Genomic DNA, 24,406 nt, shown 5'->3' with positions numbered 1-24,406 from the left:
TGGTTGACACAGTTATTACCTACACTGAAAAAAGTAATATATGTAATACTGATATATGTAAAAGTAATATGTGTAAATACTTTCTACACAAATAAAATTACATCAGATTAATTGTTGCTAAAATTAGATAACAGAAAGACCAAATTATGTTTAATCAGGTGGTAATGATTCAGACCTTTGAATCAAGTAAATTTAATGCATCATCTCTTTCAGGGTACACAAGGCCTCAAGGCATGTGCATGAAATATTTGGAGAAACTGTGTATTGAAGCTGCAGTCAAAGACAGACAGTTTTCCCACTTCCCGTCCCCTCCTCCACAGCCGTGAGGATGAGTGGGAGTGTTGAGGTTCCTCCTCTCTTTAAAAGAGGGAGAGAAAGGAGCAGGGCCTCATTCACTGATCCAGCTTCAAGATGTCCACTCCTGCAGCACACACACGGAGCTAACTGGAACCAGACCGGCACCTGCCTCTCTCTCTCTGATACACACAACACAACAGAAACGCAGAGCACATCTGAACAGGTAACCCTCATCAGTAAGTGAGTAACTGGATTTAATGCTTTTGTGCATATTGTAAAGGATAAACTATTTTTTTTTCTTTCATAGTCGTTTTTTAGTTTTTACTTACTGTTTTTATGGAACGTGCGTGCCTTGCATGCTAAAAATACACCACACAAGCTCACTGGGTGACTATGAGAAATAGCTGAGTAGAGTTTTCCCTTTAACAGCTGTACACTCTTAAAAGTAATGGTTTCTAAATGGTTCTTGACTTGGGAATATAGTTCTATGAAATGTATATAATTCATATTGCATTTTTACATTAATTTGGAGGTTCTTTAAACTTTTGGAGGTTCTTAACAAAATTGGTTCCATCAAATATTTTTATAAAAGTTTTTCTCTGGCATCATTGCAAACACCTCTTTTTGGTGAGGTTATTCAGAATCAAAATCAGAGTCTGTTGGCCAAATTTGTTACAGCTGCAATGAATTTGTTTTAGATTACACAGTAGCTACACAGTAAGTCCCGCCTCCCTTAGTTTTGGCTGCTATGTCTGTCAAACTTTCAGCTCAGGCTACCTGGAGGCATCTGTAGCACTTGAGCTAACAAGTTTCTAAACTTTTTTGAGACTAAAAAGTTTCAAAGCAAAGGAAAATCTAGAAACATACAGTACAACAGAAACATCTTTCATTCAGCAATAAATGACATTCAGTGCAGACATACATGCTTGTGAAGTAAAATGTGCATATTGGCCAATCTAAGTCAAACAAAAAATGACTTCTGGAAAATATATTTACATTATTCAAAGCAGGGAAATCATTTAGTCATTAGAAGAGAAAATGGTAGATTTTCATGCCTAATAAGGAAGAGGTTTTAGCAACAGAGCTAGTCAGAGCAATGTTATATAACTAGTTAGACTACTTAAATTTTTTTTGTAATGTTTTTTTTATATTTTATTTTTGTAATACAGTAACCCAGATAAAGTTTATCTTACCTTAAAGTCTGTCAGTTACTAGTTTTGTCACTGAGCTGTAAGTGGTCTTCCATATTTAATTTAATCCCAAAGTGTTTCAGGTTAAAGAATGAAAGAAAAACAACATCATCGTCCATATGATAACGTATATCGGATGTTATTAGCTTAACACTTTTCCACCATCTCTTAACCTAGTAATTCTGGCTAATTTAGTGCCACTGTCGTTCTCACTGCAGGTTTGTTTTGAGGTGTTGTGTTGAAGTTTTTCCTTTGCTTGTCAGAAAAGGTTTAGACATGATTGTGATTGACTGAGAGGCATGTCTATCATGATTTTGCAAACAGTCACTGACAGCAGAAATTTACATTTTGTGCATACTGCTACTCATATACTGTTTTGTAACAAAAACATGCCAAAGAAGAATCACTTTTGGTTCCCTGAAGAGCCTTTTAATGGATGGCTATTGTAAATGAGATGTAGAAATGTGAACACCTACAGGGTGTTAAGGTTCTGTACCAATTAAAAGTGAGAGTGTTTATGTGACAGTAATTACAATATGCACATAAACATGAGTGCATAGTCAATATTTAAAGATATCTTTCCCTTTGCAGGAGTATCAGCCATGTGTTCTTGGGTGAGCTGGTTGCTCTTGCTGACAGGCCTGCTGGGTGTGTATGCTCAGGAGTACTACGAAGAAAGGACAGCAGGGAAGAGAACTGCGGTCAGAGTGTTCCCCGCAAACCAGCAGAAATATGATGGACAGGGTGAGACATTGTGCTGCATATGTTATATAATAAATGCATTAAAACATCTGAGCCTACAATAAAGAAAACAATATGTATTTAAAACACATTGGTACAGATTCACTGGTATTATTCCCCAAGATATATATATATATATATATATATATATATATATATATATATATATGATCATATTTACTTTTCACTGCAAACAAAAATACACCGAAGCATAAAAAATCTGTAAATCCTTTTTATCTATAAGTCCGTCTTAGAAGGCCACATTTCTTTGCTGTGTTGTATTGGTGTCCTAAGGCATTTTTACACACTGACACATTTCCTACATCATCAGAGACTTGACAAGTGAAGTCTGTTAACCTTTTAAGAGTGTTTAGCTAAGAGCAATAAAATGGCAAATATCATATACAAACCCAATTCCAAAAAAGTTGTGACCGTATGTAAAATGCTAATAAAAACAGAAAGCAGTGATTAGTAAATTCTGTTTGATATGCATTCAATTAAAAAACAGTACAACAGTACGCAAACATGACATTTGATGTTTTATATTATAAATTTTTATCTTCCTTTTGTAAATATACCCTCATTCCAAATATGATGCCCGCAATACGTTCCAAAAAAAGTTGGGACAGGAGCATATTTACCACTGTTTTACATCACCTTTCCTTTTAACAATACTTATTCATTATTTGGGGACTGAAGATACTAATTGATTGATTTTTGAATGAGCAATTTTTTGTCAAGTCTGTGCCACCATATGGGGTCTTAATTGTCATATTTTGCACTTCATAATGCACCACACATTTTAAATGCAAGACAGGTCTGGACTAGTCAAGGACGGAAGGTTTAGAGAGGTTTCAGAAGAAGGGTCAGAGGTTTAGATCTGCACTCTCTGATTATGAAGCCATGCTGTTGTAACACATGCAGAAACTAGCTTGCCACTATCATGGAGGTCCTTGAAAAAGATGCTGGGGCTCCCGATTGGCACAACCGTGTAAACCTTGGTCCTATCATCAGAAGATCATGAGTTAGATCCCAGGTGATGGTACAGTCATCCATAGCCAGGAGTCCAAGAAAGCAAAATTGGTCTTTTTTTTCTCTCTGGCTCTCCCTCTTTCCCCATCACTCAGCATGATGCTAGCCAGTGTGGATATCTGTTATCTGACGTAGCTGACACCAGTTAGTTACCTCCTCAAAGTGTGGAGGTGTTTCTGAACATTGTTAACATTACAGGCAGTCACTTGTGGTTATCAGTTGTTCTAAAACTAAAACTAAAACTGAGTTATTTGCTGACACATTTTTAGGCGAAGTGAGCCTTGACCCATCCTTGCTCATAAAGGACTAGGCCTTTCCTGGTTGCTCCTTTTATTTCCATTCATAAGCGCATCATTTGTTTAAGGACATTTCACAATATTCTTAGTCTTAAATTGCTGCTGTCCTAAATGATCTAGGAAGAGCAAATCATCCATGTTTTGCAAATAATGATTCAAGGAAGAAAAAAGGATGACTCGAAACAAAGTGTAGACAGATATACAGTCACAGTGTCAAGTATATAGGCTGACAAATACAAGAGACAAGGTTATGAATATCACACATACAGACATGTTCAAATACGCGTGAAAAAAGCACTGAAAAAAGTAATGTACTGAATGTACTTAATTTAAATGTATCCATCACTTAAATGTGAATACAGTATATTACATCTGCACAATCATTTGTTTTACATGCTTTTAACGATGGTGTAATGTGCTTAATACTAATGTGGAATATTACTTCCTTTTTCAACAGCCATCTTGGATGAAGACTGTGGTCTAGAGTTAGCTTTCCTTATCGACAGCTCTGAGAGTGCAAAGGGCCACCACCAACAGGAGAAGCAGTTTACTATGGACATCGTGGAGAGCTTAAAGAGCATCCGTCTGGAGACAGGGCGCAAACTGAACTGGAGAGTGGCCCTCCTCCAGTACAGCAGCCATGTGGCCATCGAGCAAACTTTGAAACAATGGAGGGGCATGGAGAACTTCAAAAGCAGCATTGCTCCCATGGCCTACATTGGTCATGGCACCTACACCACCTATGCCATCACCAACATGACCAAAATCTTTTTGGAGGAGTCCAACCCAGACAGTATTAAGATTGCACTACTGTTTACAGACGGCGTCTCCCATCCAAGGAACCCTGACATCTTCTCAGCCACTGCTGATGCCAAGAACCAGGGAGTGAAGTTCTTCACCATTGGCATCACCCATGTTGCCAATGAACCGGCCAACATCGCCCAGCTAAGACTTCTGGCCAATACACCTGCTTCTCGGTTTCTCCATAACCTGCAGGACATAAACATCAAAGAGAAGATCCTCACCGAGATTGTAAGTATGTTACTGACCCACTTCGAGAAGCAGAAGACAAAAGTCTTAAGTCTGTCTTCAGGTGTCTGTATTTTCACTTGCTCCAAGAGTAGACAGATATTGAAACTCACACTCATTTTAAAATGTGTTGATTGAAATATACAGAAATGAAAAAAAAAAAACAGCACATTATTACCCTCAAGATTTTTCTTATATAAAGTTCATTTTCTTCGTAAGTATAAATAAGTAAGTATAACATCTCATAAGTATAACATCTATAACATAACCTACCTCTTCATATCCATGTGAAATATACAAAACAAACATGTTTATAAAGATCAATTTAACTTTAAAAAATTAAGATGCTAGAGAAAGTTCTTTGAGCCGTGTCACAGAAGAACCAGTTTTCCTTCCCTAATAAACCTCCCAGGGAATAGTTCTTGAGAAAACTATTGTAAATGACGTGTGAGTGTGAAGAACCTTTTAAACCTTTTTACAGCAGCCATAAAATGCAATTTCTGGCTGTTGTGGAGGTCTCGCAGTTGCTGAACCATGCATTAGTCTTTTTCTTTAACATTGATGGAAAATATTTCAATGGATTTTTATATGTTACAAAAAACAGAAGCAAACTCAATTTTTGTCTTCATACGTGAGTGAGTAAGTCAACATTTTTAATAATAACAAGTATTTTATTGTGTTTAAATACTATTTTTATTGTGGATTGCTTGATAGTATGAAAGCTGCATTGTGCTGTCTTTTTTTATCTGAGCACATCTTTGTTGAAAGGTGTGAATTGTGTTCACAGCAGGGGATTCCCACCCCTCCCCTTTTACCCCTCATTGCTCACTAGCAGCACAGAGAATTTCATACACACACAGAGCCAAAAGTCCTAGTTAATCTGAGAGTCACAGGGAAAAATATTGTATTTGATTATACTAACTGAAAATATCAGTTAATTTCCTTTCCACTGGTAGAATGGCCACTGAATGGCCTGCAGAAAGAGGCTAAATTTAAAAACCTGTACATAATGTAAAGATTCTAGGAAGAACACTTAAAATGGTAAATAACTTTTACATTAAGCAAAGGTTCTTTCAGGTTTTAAAAGGTTCTTCATATGTACAAATCTCTTTTCCAAACATGGTTCTTCAGGGAAACCAAAAGCAGTTCTTCTATGACATTGTTCAAAGGAATCTTTTTTTTAAGTGTGCCCAGAATTGTGATGATCTTTATGCACAGATTGCCTGAAGCTTTCATGCTTGAACAGATGCACAAAAATGCCAATGATTTTAATGTTTAGTGTAAACACTCTTTTCTTTGGTATTCCCAAAACTCACACTCAGTCTGTCCTCACTCTCTCCAATGTGTGTAAACACATTCTGCTGTTTCTCCTGGCATTCCTCTAGGTGGAAATACTCTGAGGATGTTTGTGTTATTCTCTTTGCTTTTTTAAATATGATCTGCATTTGTCATGTTTGGGACACTTTTATCATTTCAAAAACTGGATTTTAATCCATCAGACTAACATCAACAATACTGAATAATGTCACTGTCAGAACAAAAACCTTTGTTTCCGTTTTTATCTTTTTTTAAACAGAATCTGAAAATTCCAGAAAGTTCAGAATGTTTTTTCCTTCTCCTGAAAAGTTACTGTTTTGGAGATATGAGGTTTCGTTGTGTCAGCCTACAGTAACTAGACGATAAATCAGACCTTAACATTTTCTGAGCAAAAACTTCACCTTAGGTCACATTGACAGGGAAATAGCATTTGGATTTTGGTTTTATGCACTAAGCGATGGGCCGGTGCACAAAAACACAAAAGGGCCATGTCCTAGAGTTTAAAAGCAATTTCAGCATAGAATGTCAGTGCAATGTGGGTGGTGCTAAGAACTGCTACTGAAAGTAAGATCAGGGTAACTCACCCGCTTAAGCCAGATTATAGACTATTTAAGTTAACATTTTGGGTTACACTGCATGTCATAATCCAAAATTTGTTTATGAAAGTGATGTAAACAACTATGATCTGCAGCAATGTCTCATTCTCGGCTTCTTTCTTTTTTTTTCCACACAGGCTCAACTAGCTGAAGACGGGGTATGTAGTTCATATTTAAAGCTTCTCTGAGAAATAGAAAACCATTTTGTTGAACCGCAATAGAACTTTGGATGCACACCTTTAAAATAAATTTCTCTTTTAAAGTGTCCTGTGGCTCAGAAATGTTCGTGTGAGAAGGGTGAGAGAGGACCAAGTGGCCCAGCGGTAAGTATCGCTTTTAAACTCTGGAAACATACAAACACTTACGCTGTAGAGCACACTGACCCTTTTTTCTTTCTTTTTTTCTTTCTCCTGAGTCAGACAGCACAATGAACAAACACGAGTTTGACATTTCAAATGACCGCTTTGCTGGGTGAGGGTGGGGTTAATTGCAGTTTTGTTAGAATCTCTCAGCACTGCCTCCAGGCTTGCTGAAAGGTGCATAAGGACTTCTGCAATTTTCATGCTTACTATCCTTAAAACATGAATATATGACTCTATACTTAGTGGGTTCTTAATATATGTGAAGAAATAAGTGCAACCATTTAAAATAGTTCCTAAGCCGTGGAACAAATATGCATATACATGTAAACGCACTAGCTAAAGAATCCTGAATTAAAGCTATTTAATGCTTGCATTTTATTATTTTTTTTCTTTCCTTTTGTCAAAGTATTTAACAATCTGAATTTGTGTACTAAGAGTTTACGCATGGTTCTCAACACAGCCAGCCCCCCACAGAGATGCTGGTAGGGCTCCTATTAAACGTTCCTTTCCTCTATAAAATAGGCTTTTGTTCACATCATAAATAGAACCTCATCCCCCACTCCTCTGACCACAGTCACAGAGAGAAGCAGACTTGCTCTAAGCTTTCAGCTGAGTGCTGGTTGAATATGATACATGGTCGCACTTGAAGCGACAGCAAAGCCCTTCCAGATCACAGGGTGGATCATGTTCAGCCAGGCAGCCTCCTCATCATTATCCAGGTGCTTTCACCTCACAGAGATTCCACACATACTAACCTCAGTAATTGCTCTCATTAGTTAAACGGCTGCAGAGGGGTTTTCAGCTGAAAGACACAGCACACGCTGACCAGGTGCTGCTAACTGGTTATTTTCATAGTCACCGTCTGTCTTTGTCTACCACATACGCTCACGCACAGGTTTGTTTCTATATGATGTCGGTATGGGATGTAATGCATATTTCCCACGTGCTTATATTGTAGATACTGTATATATACAGTCGCATGCAAAGGGTTGAATAGCCTTGGTCAAATTACATATTTTGTTGATTTAACACATGTTGATTGTTGTTCCTCTACAGGAAACAAACTCAACTATGGCATTTTCTGTGGACTTTAGTGCACCATTTCTATTTATTAAATATAAAAAGTGCCATATCTTTTACACAAGCCAAATCTTTGCGATATTTTTGCCAGTATTCAGCAAATAAACAGTAACTGTGCAGTAAAATGTGCAGAAGTGTCTTCTCTATAGAGGATGTGTTAATTTATTTTCACTTAGAAAATAAAAAAAATAAATAATAATAATTTAACCAGAGGTGCCAAAAGTTTGCATATGAATTAATTTAAACTGGTCCCACAGTAAACAAAAAAACAAAAAACAAAACAAAACAATGGAAAGGATTATGTCATGTCTATATCTATTTAAACCCAGGGCATTAATTGAGATAATAATAAACTAAATAAATACAAAATCATCATTTGTAAGGTGCTGGGTCTGTCCCAAATCCTAACCCCTAAATTTCAACTTGTGAAAATAATTTTGTTTTGTCTTTTTTTCATTGTTTGTTTTTAAAGATATTTTTGATTTATCTTAATGTGAAGTTGAATGATTTAATCAGGATAATTTTTAAATAAAAAGCTTTTTAGATGTTTAATGCCACTACTGAAACACAAAGGCTGTGTTCCAAAAAGCCTACTACATACTGCTCACATACTAATGGTACCCAAAAGCAGTAAGCGGTATGCAACAAAATAGTGTTCAATCATTTTTTTTTAATAAATAAACTAAACTACCTAAACTACTAATATGTAATAAGAATTTTCTAAGCTTAATTCTAAATGTTACTTTAGCCTCAGTAACCCTAATGTTAACTGTAGTACTCAAGTTTTTTTCATTTTTTTAAAAATGTAACATGTAGCTTCTGCAAAAAGTGCTTTACAAAGTCAAGACTATTTTGTTGTAAAAAGTCAGGAAAGTCCACTACATTTTCATCATTGAAATGTACAAAATTTACAAAAACACACACTTTTCCAGCCTTATTCTCGTTTTGCTGCCCGAGGTGCTGTGTGCTTTAATTTCACTTTCTCTTGCATTGTCTAAGATGACAGAGCTTTACCTCCTCTGTCACTGGCAAGTTCTTCTTGCTCTAGTCAGTCGGATGAAGTCATTGGCTTTGTAACCTATCATGTAACGTCAGTACTGTCTTCCACTAACCGAGGTCTCATTTTGTTTCCTTATAACTCCTCAGGGAAAGAAAGGTCGTCCAGGTGAAGATGGAGCCCCTGGTCCTAAAGGTCAAAAGGTTAACACCCTTCTTCCATCTTAAGTCTTGTCATCCTAAGTTATATTTGCAGAATTGTATGTATGCATGTGTCTGCATATAATTTAAATGGGAAAAATACCATTTGTTCAAATCAATATGCAATTTATGCTCATCAGCTCTCTATGTACAGTGGCTAAATTAGTCATTTAGAGGCTATCCCATCTACTTCCCATGAAAAGCACAGTGTAATATATTCCTTCCTCTAACCTCCTCTAAGATGATTAATTTATCTAACTTTTATTAAGAATTTATTATCTGGTTATTCTCAGGGTGAAAGTGGTTTGAGTGGACTTCCTGGTCGTGATGGCTCAGAAGTGAGTAACCAAAACTTGCAACCTAGCTGGACTGCCGCAATAATACTGCTGATAATGAGCACTTATTCAAGTGTTCTTTGGTTACTGTAATGTAGTCCTTATAAGAACCCAATAGTGGCTTATAATCTTTCTGTTTTGCTTATAGGGGAAACCTGGCTACAAAGGAGACAAGGTATTTAACTCAGTTTCATGATGTCATCATTGTAGTTATGGGGGGATTCCATAAGTGGGGTGCCATTTATTCTTTGTAACTCTTATTCTTCTTATTCTGACTTTTATGTATTATCCCAGGAACATTTACATTTTAACAAGGTACAATAAATAACAGGGTTGAACGTTACAGGGTTGAGTTTTGTGAACAATGTGAACTATTTTAATGATCATATTTCAAGGTATGGTTGTACATGGCTAAGGCAAAATTATTGTTTTCTAAATACTTTAGATAGGTTTAATTAATGTTTTATTTATCAACATAGACATTGTTGTGAAGGACAATACCTATGTCTAAAATGTCTTTCAGCTTTACTTTTCATACACATTTGTAAACGTAATATCAGTGGGACACAAATGGCACCGCATCTGTGGAATTACCCTTATACATTATTGTATGTTTATATACATCTCATTTATACACATTTCATTTTCTCTCATCTGTCTGCAGGGAGACAGAGGGGAATGTGGCACGCCAGGAATCAAGGGTGACAGGGTGTGTATAAATATGAATGTTCATTTTACACCTAATAATAGCACAGAAATCACGATGTGTAGTTTCTCACAATGGCATTGATTAAACTGTCATTAAATCATATCCTCCCAGGGTCCAGAGGGTCCTGTTGGCACAAGAGGGACCAGAGGGTTACAGGTGGGTATAAAGCTAGAACAAAGCTAGAATAAAGAGAATAAAATTAATATATACACATACACACACACACACACACACACACACACACACACACACACACACACACACAAACAGAAACTGATCCCAGATCAGCATTTTGTGAGAAGTTTGGTAAACAGGGGCCACTCTTTACTTGAAAAGCAAGTCAAAACTTTCTATTGAAGGCTTAGGGAGCACATTTGATGTCAAACAACAATATTGTGCCATTTTTGTGTGTTTCGTTACGATCATCATGCTAAACTTTCACATCTAATCTATAGCAATATAACACTACAGGATACCTATTTGTGTTTCCCCTGCAGGGTTTACCAGGACCACAAGGTGACATTGGACCAGAGGGGCCACAGGGCACAAAGGTGTGTATCTTCTAATCACCAGCAATCACCTGCAGGGTACAGTTTTTACTTCAACCCGCACACCTGGGAAATGTTCATAGAAGACAGAGGGAACCCTACAATCACGATTTTTACACGCTTGTAGCAGCTTTTTTTTTAAGAGGAACGTGTTTAGCAGCCTGGCTTTGTGGATGATTTAACTGGGGACATGCAGACATGCCCAGTAGGGATTCTCACACGAGAGCTGCCTACATAGATCATTTTTTTACAGCTTAATGCTGTCTCTTTTCAGCCTTCCAAAATGACATTCCATGACAAAAAAGAAAACCTAAATGTTTTCAGTCCATGTTCCGACATGCAGTAGTCATGAACAAAGGCAAAGCATGATACGTGTGAGGCATACAGTAGCGGAATAGGACACTTGTAAAGCTGGCCTACTTATTCAAGGGTTGTCATGTTCCAAAGATGGCTGTCTATTCTTGAATGTTTTACGAAACAGCACGCAGTTTCATAGACTAAACAAGCTGAAACTGGAACAATGCACTAAAACAAGACAAAGCGTGTGCTTTTCCCTCCTGATCTCAGGCCTCAAATGCCAGAGGGAGGTGCAACTGCATGAGAGAGAAGTGTAGGAGATGAGTGACAATTGGCATTGCTATCGGAGCAATGCTCTTGTCAAGTTAATGACCAGTGCATCCTAGCGAGCCAACTGCAAACTCATTCTGAGGTTAAAGGCGAAATTATGAGAAGGCATGAAGACAGACACACAAACAGACAGACAGATGAGTGACTGACAAAAAAAAATGCAGTGAGAAAAAATGTTTGAGAAACTATTTTATAGTTTGTGATGAAAAGCTGTTATCGCAACAAGATCAAGGTCATGATGTGAGTTTAGTTTAGGACCTTTTCTACAACCTTCATCTGCCCCATTTTCCATTTCAGATTTCTGTTGTGTTGTGTTTGAATTGGCTTGAAGGCACAGTGTCTGACAAGAAGATGAGCTCTAACATGTTCAGATCTGCAGGACCAAATTCTTTGCCACCTGACAGTGGGGGCAGACAGTAGTGGGCTGATTTAAAGTATGAATTTGAGTAATTATATAGCCTTGAGACCACTACACTGAAAAAGGAGACTTTTCTCTAGTTCCCCTGAAGGACGTCTATACTTTTTAAAAATGACTAATGTCTACTGGGGTTTTTTTGCCTCATACTAGCACAAATCAGATAAGCACAAACTCTCAGGGCTGTTGCGGTTCAAATACGAAAACACTGTTTTATCTCAGTGCATGGTGAGATGTATAACTTGAATCTTCATGAGCAGAAAGGCAAAGCTGCAATAATAATAAATAACTGATAATCTTTTTATTTGTTTGTTGTATTAGGGTGAGCGTGGTCCCGCTGGCCCACCTGGCCTCCAGGGCGAAACCGGAATTGGACTTCCTGGGCCAAAGGTTAGCATTGTATCCATGTGCTATCCACTTCATCATCACATATACAACACTTCCCTCATATAGCATATAGTTAGACAGAGATAAATATATCTCAGAAAACTTACCAGGATGACTGTATGTGTGGTCTCTCATATAACTTATTATCTATGATTATTTTGAAGAGAGCTTTTTACACTATTACAGATTTTACTGCAGGCTACACCAGCTTACCAGTGTCTACCACTCTAAAACAGCATCTTACTACAAAACGTGAGCTGTAGTCATAGAGACATCATAATCACATCATTCTGTGCTTTTTTCTACAGGGTGATATAGGATTACAGGGCAGAGCAGGTCCTCCTGGTCCACCTGGAATTGGAGAACCAGGCCCACCTGTGAGTACACAATAATTCCTAATTAGACCCCTTTTTTTCATGTGTTATGTGATTCAAGAGAATCAGGCCAATTTATCAATCAAGGCATTGCTGTGTCAAAAATGTCTACTGAGCACCAATACAGTTAGCATAACAATCTTAATATTGTAATATTTTGGCAGGCTTCTTCACAAAATATAAAGAATCTGCACCATTTTGTACTAACACTAAGTGATGAAGCGATGTTGCCTCATCATATTAAGCTACTTTGGATCTACTGTTCAATTCAAACAAACAAAAAAGGTTTTGTCACAGACTTATTCATTTACTTTGGCTTTCAATAACTGTTCTTTTAATAATACTTCTTTGACACTGCAAAGATGTTCCAGAACAGATGTGCTGATTTATTTTCTAACCTCATATGTAAGTTCCAGATCAATCTTCAAAGCTAGTAGCTAGTGCTCACTTCAGCATCCACCATGTTTTCAAAAATGTCCAGTTGTGAGTAGCTCCACACTTTGCATTGTGGGGCAATACTGTTCAGCAACAACATACATGTGCACAGACTCAAACTATTTAATCATAGTCATTTTCCCCTTTTCTGTATTTTTATTATTTTATACTAATGGTAAAACTTTATTCTCTGTTCATTTTGCTCTTATGTATTTTTGTTTACTCATTAAGGATGGGTTCCCTTTTGAGTCTTGGTTCCTCTCAATGTTCCTTCCTCTTGCTCTTAAGAAGTATTTCCTTGCCACTGTTGCTTGCTCATGGGGGCTTGGACCCAGATTTTTCTGTAAAGCTGCTTTGTGCCAACACCTGTTATAAAAAGCACTATATAAATCAACTTTATTACGACTTGAAGTCTGATACTAAATATGCTTTTTGGATTTTTTGAGTGTAGTAAACTAGGGCACTTGAGTGTATACTGCATAATACACACTCAAAAAATGTGTTCAGTATACAATTGGGACACAGCCTATATCTTTTCATTAATTATAAAATAATATAGACAATTTAAGATCAAGTGATGATAATGCCATTTTATTACATAATCTCTAATCCAAAGCTCAAATATACTCTATGAACAGGGACCTCAAGGTCCACAGGGTGTTCAAGGCGAGAAAGGACCACAGGGAGAGGGATTTCCTGGGCCTAAGGTAAGTGAGAACTTTTTTTAATAACAGCACACAAACAGGTTATCTTCATTCCGCTCTCAACTACCATGAACTATGCTCTTTAGTGGAAAGAGGATTTGTGCTAGCTAGAGGCAATGTAAGGTGATGAAGGCAACAAAACATCTTTAAGAGTGGTAATTATTTCTTAGGAGGATCTGTAATCCCTTGCATATTACCTGTTTGATAACTCAATGCCATCAATTAATGCTTATATACCATGACATTAACTCAGATGTACATGCTAGTACATAAATCATTGAAGAACAGGTAATCTTTTACCCACCTGTTTCTTTGTGCTGCACAGCATCAAGCTATATATTAGCATTATATAAACCCAATTCCAAAGTTGGGACAGTAGGAAAAATGTAAATATAAACAGACAGTAATGATTTGCAAATACAAATACAGATGTGCATGCACCCATGCCATGTGCACTAATGCACCCCTATACCATCATGAATACTGGCTTTTGAACTGTGCACTGATAACAAGCTGAATGGTCTTTAGCCCAGAGGACACAGCATCCATGATTGGCAAAAAAAAATTAAAATTTTGATTTGTGGGACCACAGGACACTTTTCCACGTCGTCTCAGTTAATCTTAAATGAGCTTGGGCCCAGAGAAGGCGGTGGTGTTTCTGGGTCCTGTTTATGTACGATTTTTCTTTGTGTTTTAACTTGCATTTGTGGATGCAGCGACAAACTGTTTTCACAGACAGTGGTTTTCAGAAGTGTTCCTGAGCCCATGCAGTGATTTCCACTACAGAATCATGTCTGTTTTTAATGCAGTGCTACCTGAGGGCCCAAAGATCACGGCCAGCAAATACTGTTTTTTGGCCCTGTCCCTTGCATACAGAGATTTTTCTAGACTCTCTGAATCTTTTAATGATATTATGTCTTGTAGCTGATGAAAAGCAAAAGTTCTTTGCTATTTTATGTTGAGAAACATTTTTCTTGAGTTGTTGCACTATTTGTGCTGTTCCATACAGAAACCCACAGGATGAATTAGTAGTATGTGTTTGTTCCTTTATCTCATTCAGAGAGCTCAGAAATGAGTATTACCTAGAACATAAACAGTACAGTACAACTAGGTGAGACAAAAATGGGAATAAAAATCCATGATGTCATTAAAGCCCCAGCTATTTTTCAACAACAGTGATAATTGTAATGATTTTGTAATACTACAATGCTGGCTTGTGCACTTACAGGCCTCTAAAAATCTGCCAGAAGGCAGGATCTATTATGGATATTTAGTGGAATCCTCTATCCACCTCCAGTCAGAAAAAGACATCAAGGGAGTAGCAAAGGAATGGCCAAGCCCTAGCTACTAATATCCTCCTATCTGTGGCTTTTATTCAAAGATATCAAACCATTTGTCAGTGAATTAAATTGGAAAAAAAAAAATGCAAGGACCATTTTTGTCCACTGTACATTCCAGAGGAAGAAACTTACCCTGTAATAACAGCAGCCTTTCAGCAGTAAAAACCAAGAACAATGCCGCTGATGCTGTGAATCAGGCCCAGTGTTATGAAGAGGGAGGGCAGGGGGCATTTCAGGATGACAGGGCTAAAGACATCTCTTTTGTTGTACAGGGTGACCGGGGTCCAGAGGGACCGAGGGGTCCTAGGGGACAGACAGGCGCTGGAATCAAAGGAGAAAAGGTGGGCTATAAATATGTCAGCTAATGAAAGGCACTCACACAAACACATCATGCCTGCCACACAAAAGGCCTAATGAAGTACATAAAAGACAAGTGAATGTGCCTTTGAGGCTTCTGTAGCTTGCAGAAGCTGTGCTGAGAGGTGGGGGAGTGAGAGAAATGGCAGATGGGATGGCAGAAGATCTCAAAATGCTGTGGGAAAAGTTTAGGCTTAACAGATACACGGTTATCTCCAAGTTACCTGCATATACCACTATGCAAATTCATAATTCATCCCTAATGAAACCTAAATAAACCAATTAGGAAAGCTAGCACCATCACAGGACTGATTTTGGAGTCAGTGGAGGCAATGACAGAGAAGAGGATGGAATATAACTTGGTGAACATTTTGAACAATTCTGCCCATCTCCTCCATGGTGTGACATTCAACAGCATATTTAGCCACTGGCTCATACCACCAAAGTGCTCTAGGAGGTGCTGTTTGGAATTTTTCTGCTGCTGACCTCCACAACGCTTCTTCCATCCAGCATCTTATACCCATTCTCACACAACAAACAATAGGAGAGAAATTTCCTCACAAACACTAGCCCATAACCCATTGACCACACAATGTTTTTTGCACACATTTTGATGTTACACCCAAATTTTCACCTAAAGACCAACAAAGCTTGTTTATCCATCCAACCAACCCACATCTAACAGTTCTTCCAAAATTTAATACTAAGGAAATAAAATTGTCACTAACGGCATAACTGAAGTACAGTCAACTGAAAACTGTTACTGTTTATGTATTCCTCAACTGAATGTGACCCATTCTGACTGTCTTGGGGTGTTTAGGGTGAGCTTGGGCCTCCAGGCCTCCCAGGTCCACTTGGGCTCACTGGAGTTGGCATCCAAGGAGAGAAGGTAACATGATGACCCTTTAAACCTTAATTCATCCCTGTCGAAAGAAAAAAAAACTTATATCTCTAATAGAGACGAGAGAAAATTCTCAACATTAATCTACCAGTGTTTCTTTTTGGTCAAAGGCAGGGCTGTTTCCAAATAGAGTTAAAAAAAAAAAAAGAAGACACAGAAGTAGAAGAAATATGAAAAAATAAGAAACCACAATATAGAAAACTAAGCTGGACATTTTAAACACATATTTGCATTCATTTGTGAACAGGGTGTGGAGGGTCCAAGGGGGCCTCCAGGGATCAGAGGACCACCAGGAGAAGGCCTTCCTGGACCAAAGGTTGGTGCCAGTAAATCTACATATTTTAAGGAAAACATGTAAACCACTGTTAAGTCAATGAACTGCAGAATGTTGCCAAAAGTGACTACCATCTATGCTTTTTACTTTCATTTTCATTGCATTTTCATTTTTGTCTTTTCTTATTGGAAATCTCTATGTTTTAGGGTGACCAAGGATTACCAGGAGAGATTGGTAGCCCAGGAGAGAGAGGGATTGGCGAGCCTGGACCAAAGGTATTGCATCTTTATACATTTTTTCAATCCATATCATGAAAATTAAAATTGGGTTTAAAATAATAATAACAAAAATTCAGGTAAACAATGAGGATGTTTAGCTGATTCTTACTGAAGGCTTTATTAAATGTAAACAGCACAGTATGTACTTGTAATGCTCTCTTAAGGGCGAGCCTGGCGCTGCAGGTTTGGCAGGTTTACCTGGGCTTCCTGGAGAGGATGGTGCTCCGGGTCAAAAGGTACCACAGACACCTTTAAACACATTTTATATGTTATAACACTATGAAATACAGCCTAAGCATCATTAAGGAATGCATGCTCTTCATCCATCTTCCTCTTTAATCAGGGTGAGCCCGGTGCACCTGGTGTGAGGGGGGCTGAAGGAACACCAGGAATTGGCACACAAGGAGAAAAGGTATCACAAGGCAGTCTGTTTACTTTTCACAAACATCATCCATGCCCTTTACAGTGTTGACAGGTGATGAAAGAAGTATTGTGCGTGTGCCTTTAGGTGGCACCAATGTCACACAAGCCTACATAACCAAATGCAAATACTTTGACTATGCAGCAAAAAATAAATAAAAGTATTTTGTATTTACATAGCCCTGTGTTTTGGTTTTTTAATACGGTTTCTGAACAATATTTACTCTTTTTCTAACAGGGAGACCAAGGCCAGCGGGGTGTCAGAGGATTACCAGGCCCACCTGGCATTTCTGGCCCTTCAGGAGCCAAGGTGAGATCCCATAAAAACACAAAACACATTTTTAATCTTCTTCCTTCAGGTAGCATGACGAACAATACTATATAGTCTCTAAAGCTGCAATAGAAATTAAGTTACTACAGTCCTGTATAATGCTTGGCAGAGAGAGCATGTGTTTTTTAGTGTTGCAGAAGGGTGTGTTGTATTTAAACTTGCACTGTTGTTTTCATAGGGAGAGCCTGGAACACCAGGGCGATTAGGCATGCCAGGACTTCCTGGGCGTGCTATCGCAGGACCGAAGGTAACAAATGTGAAACGCTACAACCATGTCTCATACCACAGGCTTCGGCAAGCCATCATAGCACAGGCACATAGCACTGTCAGTACAGAGAAAGAATGCTCCAGAGTTCAGCACAATGCACGATAGTTGATCCCAGCCAGATCTGCAGCCATTAAAGGAATGATGGTATGACTTCATCTCTCTGTGCCTTCAGGGTGATGTAGGCCCTGCTGGTCCTCCTGGGCCCATTGGAGAAACTGGCTATGGCCTGCCAGGTCCAAAGGTATGCATTATAACATACATACTAACAAAAAATGAGTAATGGAATAAAGAAGCATAAAGCAGTGTTTGAAGTACACTATTTAAAGGAATACTCCTGCATTTTTTCAACCTAACATCTAGATGTCACATCTTTAGCATATGGTTGATCACCACAGATGATAATTTCCTTAAAATAAAACAGAAACTCCTTTGACTCAGCACTTAGAATACAAGCCAGTTGGCAGGTGCTTCATGTTTTGTGTCAAGGGGGTTTCTGTTCTTTTATAAGGTACAAGGAAACGCATTAAAATTATTGGCCATGACAATTGTATGTTACATATGCAGTATATAGACATCTGATTGAAAAACCTTGTAGTATTTCACTTTGGAAGCATCAGAATGTATTCTGTGGGAGTATTCATGTTTTTTCTAACTTGGCCTAGGGTGACCGTGGCAATCCAGGCCCTCCTGGGCCATTTGGGCCGAAAGGTGAAGGATTTCCTGGACCAGCGGTGGGTGAATTTATACAAGGACACAATGCACCACCAATTACACTATTTGCTCACCCAATACATATATTATACTTACATAACACAAGAAATGTTTTGTTTCATTATGTGCAGGGTCTTCCAGGTCTTCCAGGTCTTCCAGGAGAGCCTGGTCCTGAGGGTGTTGGCTTCCCTGGACCAAAGGTATAGCTACAGATAGCATGTAACAAAACTCTCACTTAAGATGATGCATATAGGTATATTGTATTCATTTGGGTACTGCCCTTTTTGTCATTCTAAAAATGTGCATAATGTACTTGTTACAGGGTGACATTGGCTTCCGAGGTTTGCCAGGTTTGCCAGGCCCACCAGGAGAAGGAGTGCAGGGTCCACCAGTAAGCCCCAAGTCACTTTTTGCACACACCAACAATATTGAGGTTCTTATGCAAACTGTAAGAACCGTGGGAATTCTCCAGTGTTTTTAACCTAATCTCTATCTATGTGCAACATGCAGTTTTTTGCCATGGACAATAATGTCCCTGTAGGAAAGAACAAAAAACAGTTTACTCAAAGCATGTTTATAAAATATTTTCTCTTCTTTTCTAGATACAGGGAAATTAGCTGAAATTATTGTCCATGGTAATTAACCACATGCTAAGGATGCAGCAGCTAGAGATTATGTTGAAATACTGGAGTATCTCTTTAAGGCATGACTCAAATTCAAAATTCATGCATGTACTGCATGTACAAACCAGGTTAGTTCAATAAGCATACACCAGCTATCAGTATTAATCTTCTTTAGAACAGTTTTGTTTCAGTCAGCATCTTGATATTATCTGCAAAGAGGACCACTGTGCATGGCTTCATTCAGATCACAGCTGATGCTTGATTTAATAGTCATTAAATGCTGATGACATCCTTTACGCTACTCCCAGGTCATCAGTAGTAATGAGACTTTGATGCCCAATACACTCCTCACCCCAAAAGTCCAGACCATGAGGAGTTCCAGCTGTGAAGAGAATGTGTGGACAATGCCTCTTAGTTGCTATGGCAGTTGAGGAAGACAAGATGCTTTTCTTTTATTAATCCTGTTCTCCTGCTGTTAAAGGGCAACATGGGAAGACCAGGACTGCCAGGACCAGCCGGGCCCCCAGGAGAGGGTATTCAAGGCCCCAAAGTAAGTAAATCACTTACAGTCATGTAGCATAATCAGACTTGAATTTGGAAATATTACCTCATCCATCAGGAATTAAAGGAATACAACGGCATTTTTCAACCTAGTCTCTATTTGCCGCACATGTAGCATATGGTTGATTACCATAGACAGTAATTACAGTAATTTCCCTGTAGCCCTGCTGAAACACCTGTACATTGGTTTCAATTACAATGGGTTTTCTGATGTTGTGTAGGAAATTATGATCATGCTAATCAACCATATGCAAAAGAGATTTAAAGAGATTAGTTGAAATACGCTGAAGTATACCTTTAATGCGAAATAGGAATTGAAAATGTTGATGTGTCATGTGAATGCTTTAGGGTGACCAAGGACCTTCAGGTGTCACTGGACCAAGGGGACCTCCAGGGGAAGGACTCTCAGGGCCTAAGGTGAGGTGTCTATTTCTGCTAATGACTGCCATTTTGTATTTGCACACTAGTCATTATGCTAATGCAATCACACAAAGGGTGCAAATATGATTCTTGTGCTTGGCTGTTGCAAGACTTTTCTCTCTATCTCTTATAGGGTGCTAGAGGTCTACCGGGTGAGAGAGGAGTGAGGGGAGTTAAGGGTGACATGGGTGACCCTGGAGATCCTGGACTACCTGTGAGTGAAATTAAATACTGGGTGTTAACTTATACTAGCCCAGGAGTTAGAGGTTTTGTGAGCTACTAACTGCTGTTCATTATTTCATACAAGTTTCTATTTCTATATCTTTCATAGGGAACACCTGGAGTAAAAGGGGAAATGGGTCTCACGGTAAGTTCCTGAATTCACATAGCAATATAATAGCTATAATCTATGATACAATGAGCAGTTATACATGTAACTGTTGTTTTCCCAGAGAGAAGACATTATTAAACTGATCAAGGAGATTTGTGGTAAGCTTAAAGCATTAAAAATATCAAAGATGAATAAGGATCCCTAATGACATTATGTCAGTGCTGATATGTATGTATTTTTGTGTACTTTTTTAGGATGCGGCATTAAGTGTAAGGAGAGGCCTATGGAGCTGGTGTTCGTGATTGACAGTTCAGAGAGCGTTGGGCCTGAAAACTTTGAGATCATAAAGGACTTCGTCACAGCACTGGTGGACCGTGTCACTGTAGGCCGAAACACCACACGGATCGGCCTCGTTCTCTACAGCCTGGACGTGCACCTGGAGTTCAACCTGGCACGCTACATGACCAAGCAAGACGTCAAGCAGGCAATCAGGAAGATGCCCTACATGGGAGAGGGGACCTACACTGGCACTGCCATTCGCAAAGCCACACAGGAGGCTTTTTATAGCGCTCGCAGTGGTGTAAGAAAAGTGGCCATTGTTATCACCGATGGGCAGGCAGATAAGAGAGAGCCTGTGAAGCTGGACATGGCAGTACGGGAGGCCCAGGCTGCTAATATTGAGATGTATGCTATTGGAATCGTTAACACATCAGACCTTACTCAGGCAGAGTTTCTTAGGGAACTTAACCTCATTGCTTCTGATCCAGACAGTGAACACATGTACCTAATTGATGACTTCAATACCTTGCCAGGTGAGTGACGGGTCTTTAATAAATCTGTGGTTTCATGTTTTTATTATATGAACTGTATGGTGAAATGATAAAGTAAATTCAGAAATGTTCACCAAACAAACAGCCGCTGATCATTTTTGGTAAAACCCACCAAACAATTACTGTTGCAGTCAGACTGACCACAGTGGTAATTACCTAAAGAGAATATGTGGGCTACTACAACAGCTACAACTAAAGTTTATCATCATACTATGTCTTGTCTTGCAGCTTTGGAGTCTAAACTTGTCAGTCAGTTTTGTGAGGATGAGAATGGAGCGCTCATCTACAACCGCATCACTAATGGCGTCAACGGACAAAACGGATTCAGATATAACGGCTATGATAATCATGCGGACGTCTTATATGGAAACAATGGTTATGGGAATCCACATCAGGAACATCTGGACAGGACACGACTTGACACTCAGAGCCATGTCAGAAGCAGAGGCGACACTTTCACTTTACCAATCAACCCTGCTCCTCTCAGCACCCAGGTCTGTTTCTTAGCCTGATTTACTAAATTAAATTAAATGATAAATAATTGTAAATTCTCCTAAAACAATTTGAAAGGTGTTTAAATAAAACCAAACAATGAATGAGCAGGCATGCATTACTGATTAATGATAAATTAAAATATGTTAAATTGATACTGAAAGATCTGATCAGTTTTTAGATCAAAGGAATGTCTATCTCAATGCAATTTTTGGTGCCCAGGTCAAGGTGGAGGAAGACGCCTATGAAGGAGAAGATTTAGATGTAAGGACTCATCTACGAGGTGGCAGCAGAGTAACTGTCGTAAATAAAACTGTCCCACCTGTGCAGCCTGTGGGTGAAGCTAGCAGAACATCTCACTCCAGCGTCTCAACATCATTGCTGCCAGCTTCATCATCATCATCATCTTCATCTGTATCATCTTCCTCATCACAAACGGTCACATCTACTTCAGTGCATGTGAATCCACAGCCCCGTCCTGTTGTACTCAAAGGTAAGCACAGAAATATCGAATGAAACCATACTTAACCACATATATGTGAATGTGAAAGAAACTGATAGTTAAAAACATTGAAAACAGTAATTTCAGAGTGCAAGATAAGCAAAATAGTGATAGTGAAATGGGAGGATGAAAGAATAGACAACCAAACAAAGAACAAGAAAAGCTGCATGGATACAAGTTGCCAAAAAGCCTATATATCAAATTTGGTCACTTTGTTCTGAATGGACACCTGTGAAGACCAAAAAATGGATGAAACAAGTTTTCAGTTTAAGGTGTATCCAAAATTACAGTCCTTATTAGATTATTTACTAAATAAGAACACTTATTCCAAATGAATTACTACCATTAATTTACTATTAACTGATCCTCTCTGTGTATCTGCAGCTCCGCTGGATCCTCGCTGCTTACTGAGCCTGAACCAGGGGCCCTGCAGAGAGTACATCATCCGCTGGTACTATGACAAACAGGCAAACGCTTGCGCACAGTTCTGGTACGGAGGATGTGATGGCAACGAGAACCGCTTTGAGACAGAAGCTGAGTGCAAGAAAACATGTGTTCTTACCACTACAGGTATATTACACAACACTGCTGCATAATCAAAACTGAGCTCATATGGTGAACTCATGAATTCAGCATTGTGTCTTGTAGGGACGAAGTTATTTGAACACTGAAATCTTCAGCTAACTTTTTGCAAATACCCTTTGTGTAATCCTTTTTTATACCTTTATTTAATGAAATGACATGTGCCATCATCATATCCAACATGGGACATTGCTGTTCTCAAATTATACAAATTATTGTTAATAAATACCTAGTCCAGTCCTTGCATCCAGAATTCTATCTAGCACATGCTCCTTGTAAATCCTATATTATCCCTTTATTGTATGCCTTTTACAATTTGTATTTTCTCTCTTCTTCACAGTGGGTTAACCTGGACAACAAAATGAAACTCTCAGGAAATGGATCAAAGTGATGTTCTATTATTCCATTGTTCATCATTAATCCCACTGACGCCACACAAATTTTAGGAGCCTAGGTTATTCTTACACATCCATGCAGACTTGTAATAGCTCTTTTCTCATTCATCATCTCATATTTAGTACTGAGGCAGACATCAAACATTTCCTTTTTCAGAACATTTACAGTGAAAACAATGAAACAATGAAAATGAAAGAAAATAAGAGTCTCAAAAGGGTAGACCAAAATAATGATCTGCTGTTTGCTTTTATGAAGTAGCTCTACCTGCTCACCCTGTTCTCTATAGTTATAGTTACATACCTCATCATACACATTTTCTTTTTCTTTCTTTTTTAATTTTTTTTGGTACCCAGTAGGGATTTTCTGCACTGTATTTTATTATAATGTTCCTGTAAGTCACAGACCTGCATTTCTATGTTCAGTATTTACCTAATATAAAATTTAAGATATATATTCAAATCCAACACACAGTATAGTTGAAATCTCACACATTGTAACTTTTCATATTGAGAGAATATGAACAACTTTTAATGTAATTAGTCATTGTCATCAACAAATGTGATCTAATGTGCCCTAATTGCCGTTTTCTAATATCCAAAAGTCTCAGCTTTCATATTCTTTATTTTATTCTTTTTTACAGTAAAATCACTAAGTTGTGTGAAAATGATGAGAAGTAAAAATATACTTCTGTTGTGTTTGAATTGTTTGAATGCCTTCAACTGAACAGTTTATAATTATTGAAAACAAAAAAATGATTGATTTATGAAACAGATGTGTTGCGTACAATATGTATGATTGATGGTTTTGTACTTTTTTAAATAAAAGAATTGTTTGGATAATAATAGTGCTTCATATTGCCTTTTTGAAACTTGGAGCATTGGTGTTCAATTTGAAATATATCATACAAAACAAAATCTGCAAGCAAAACACACAGACCCACACAGCATGCGGTTTACTTGTAAAAGTACTCAGTCAGAAACTATGCAAATATTCTGCATTACATAATTTGTGTCAAGCTAAACCAGGTTTAAATGAAAACATTTCTTGGAGGCAATTGCTTCTGGTTCTATTGATCTTATTACTTAATCAACTTATTACTTATTATTACTTATCAGTGT

At 38.2% G+C, this 24,406-nt stretch overlaps 1 protein-coding gene across 2 annotated transcripts; it reads left to right on the top strand.

Moving 5' to 3' along the window:
- Positions 1 to 399: 399 nt before the first annotated feature.
- Positions 400 to 23,520, top strand: col28a2a (collagen, type XXVIII, alpha 2a). Of its 2 annotated transcripts, none has more exons than XM_036568877.1 (36): positions 400 to 520; positions 2,079 to 2,231; positions 4,014 to 4,588; positions 6,636 to 6,656; positions 6,762 to 6,821; positions 9,087 to 9,140; positions 9,431 to 9,475; positions 9,621 to 9,647; positions 10,137 to 10,181; positions 10,293 to 10,337; positions 10,679 to 10,732; positions 12,093 to 12,161; positions 12,467 to 12,535; positions 13,606 to 13,674; positions 15,284 to 15,352; positions 16,189 to 16,257; positions 16,517 to 16,585; positions 16,750 to 16,818; positions 16,986 to 17,057; positions 17,165 to 17,233; positions 17,480 to 17,551; positions 17,751 to 17,819; positions 18,013 to 18,081; positions 18,503 to 18,571; positions 18,683 to 18,751; positions 18,874 to 18,942; positions 19,656 to 19,724; positions 20,084 to 20,152; positions 20,289 to 20,369; positions 20,487 to 20,522; positions 20,608 to 20,644; positions 20,741 to 21,298; positions 21,545 to 21,810; positions 22,031 to 22,301; positions 22,695 to 22,880; positions 23,233 to 23,520. In XM_036568877.1, the coding sequence occupies exons 2-36, from the start codon at positions 2,090 to 2,092 to the stop codon at positions 23,238 to 23,240; spliced, it is 3,690 nt and encodes a 1,229-aa protein (XP_036424770.1). In that variant the 5' UTR covers positions 400 to 520; positions 2,079 to 2,089; the 3' UTR covers positions 23,241 to 23,520. The 2 variants fall into 2 exon arrangements, with proteins under 2 accessions (XP_036424770.1, XP_036424778.1); XM_036568885.1 differs by having other exon boundaries at positions 400 to 533.
- The last annotated feature ends 886 nt before the right edge of the window (positions 23,521 to 24,406 follow it).

Source organism: Colossoma macropomum, unplaced genomic scaffold (genome assembly GCF_904425465.1).
Source record: "Colossoma macropomum unplaced genomic scaffold, Colossoma_macropomum, whole genome shotgun sequence".
In the NCBI taxonomy this organism is placed as follows: domain Eukaryota; kingdom Metazoa; phylum Chordata; class Actinopteri; order Characiformes; family Serrasalmidae; genus Colossoma; species Colossoma macropomum.
The sequence above is the reverse complement of the archived record's forward strand: the minus strand, read 5'-3'. Positions and strand labels throughout refer to the sequence as shown.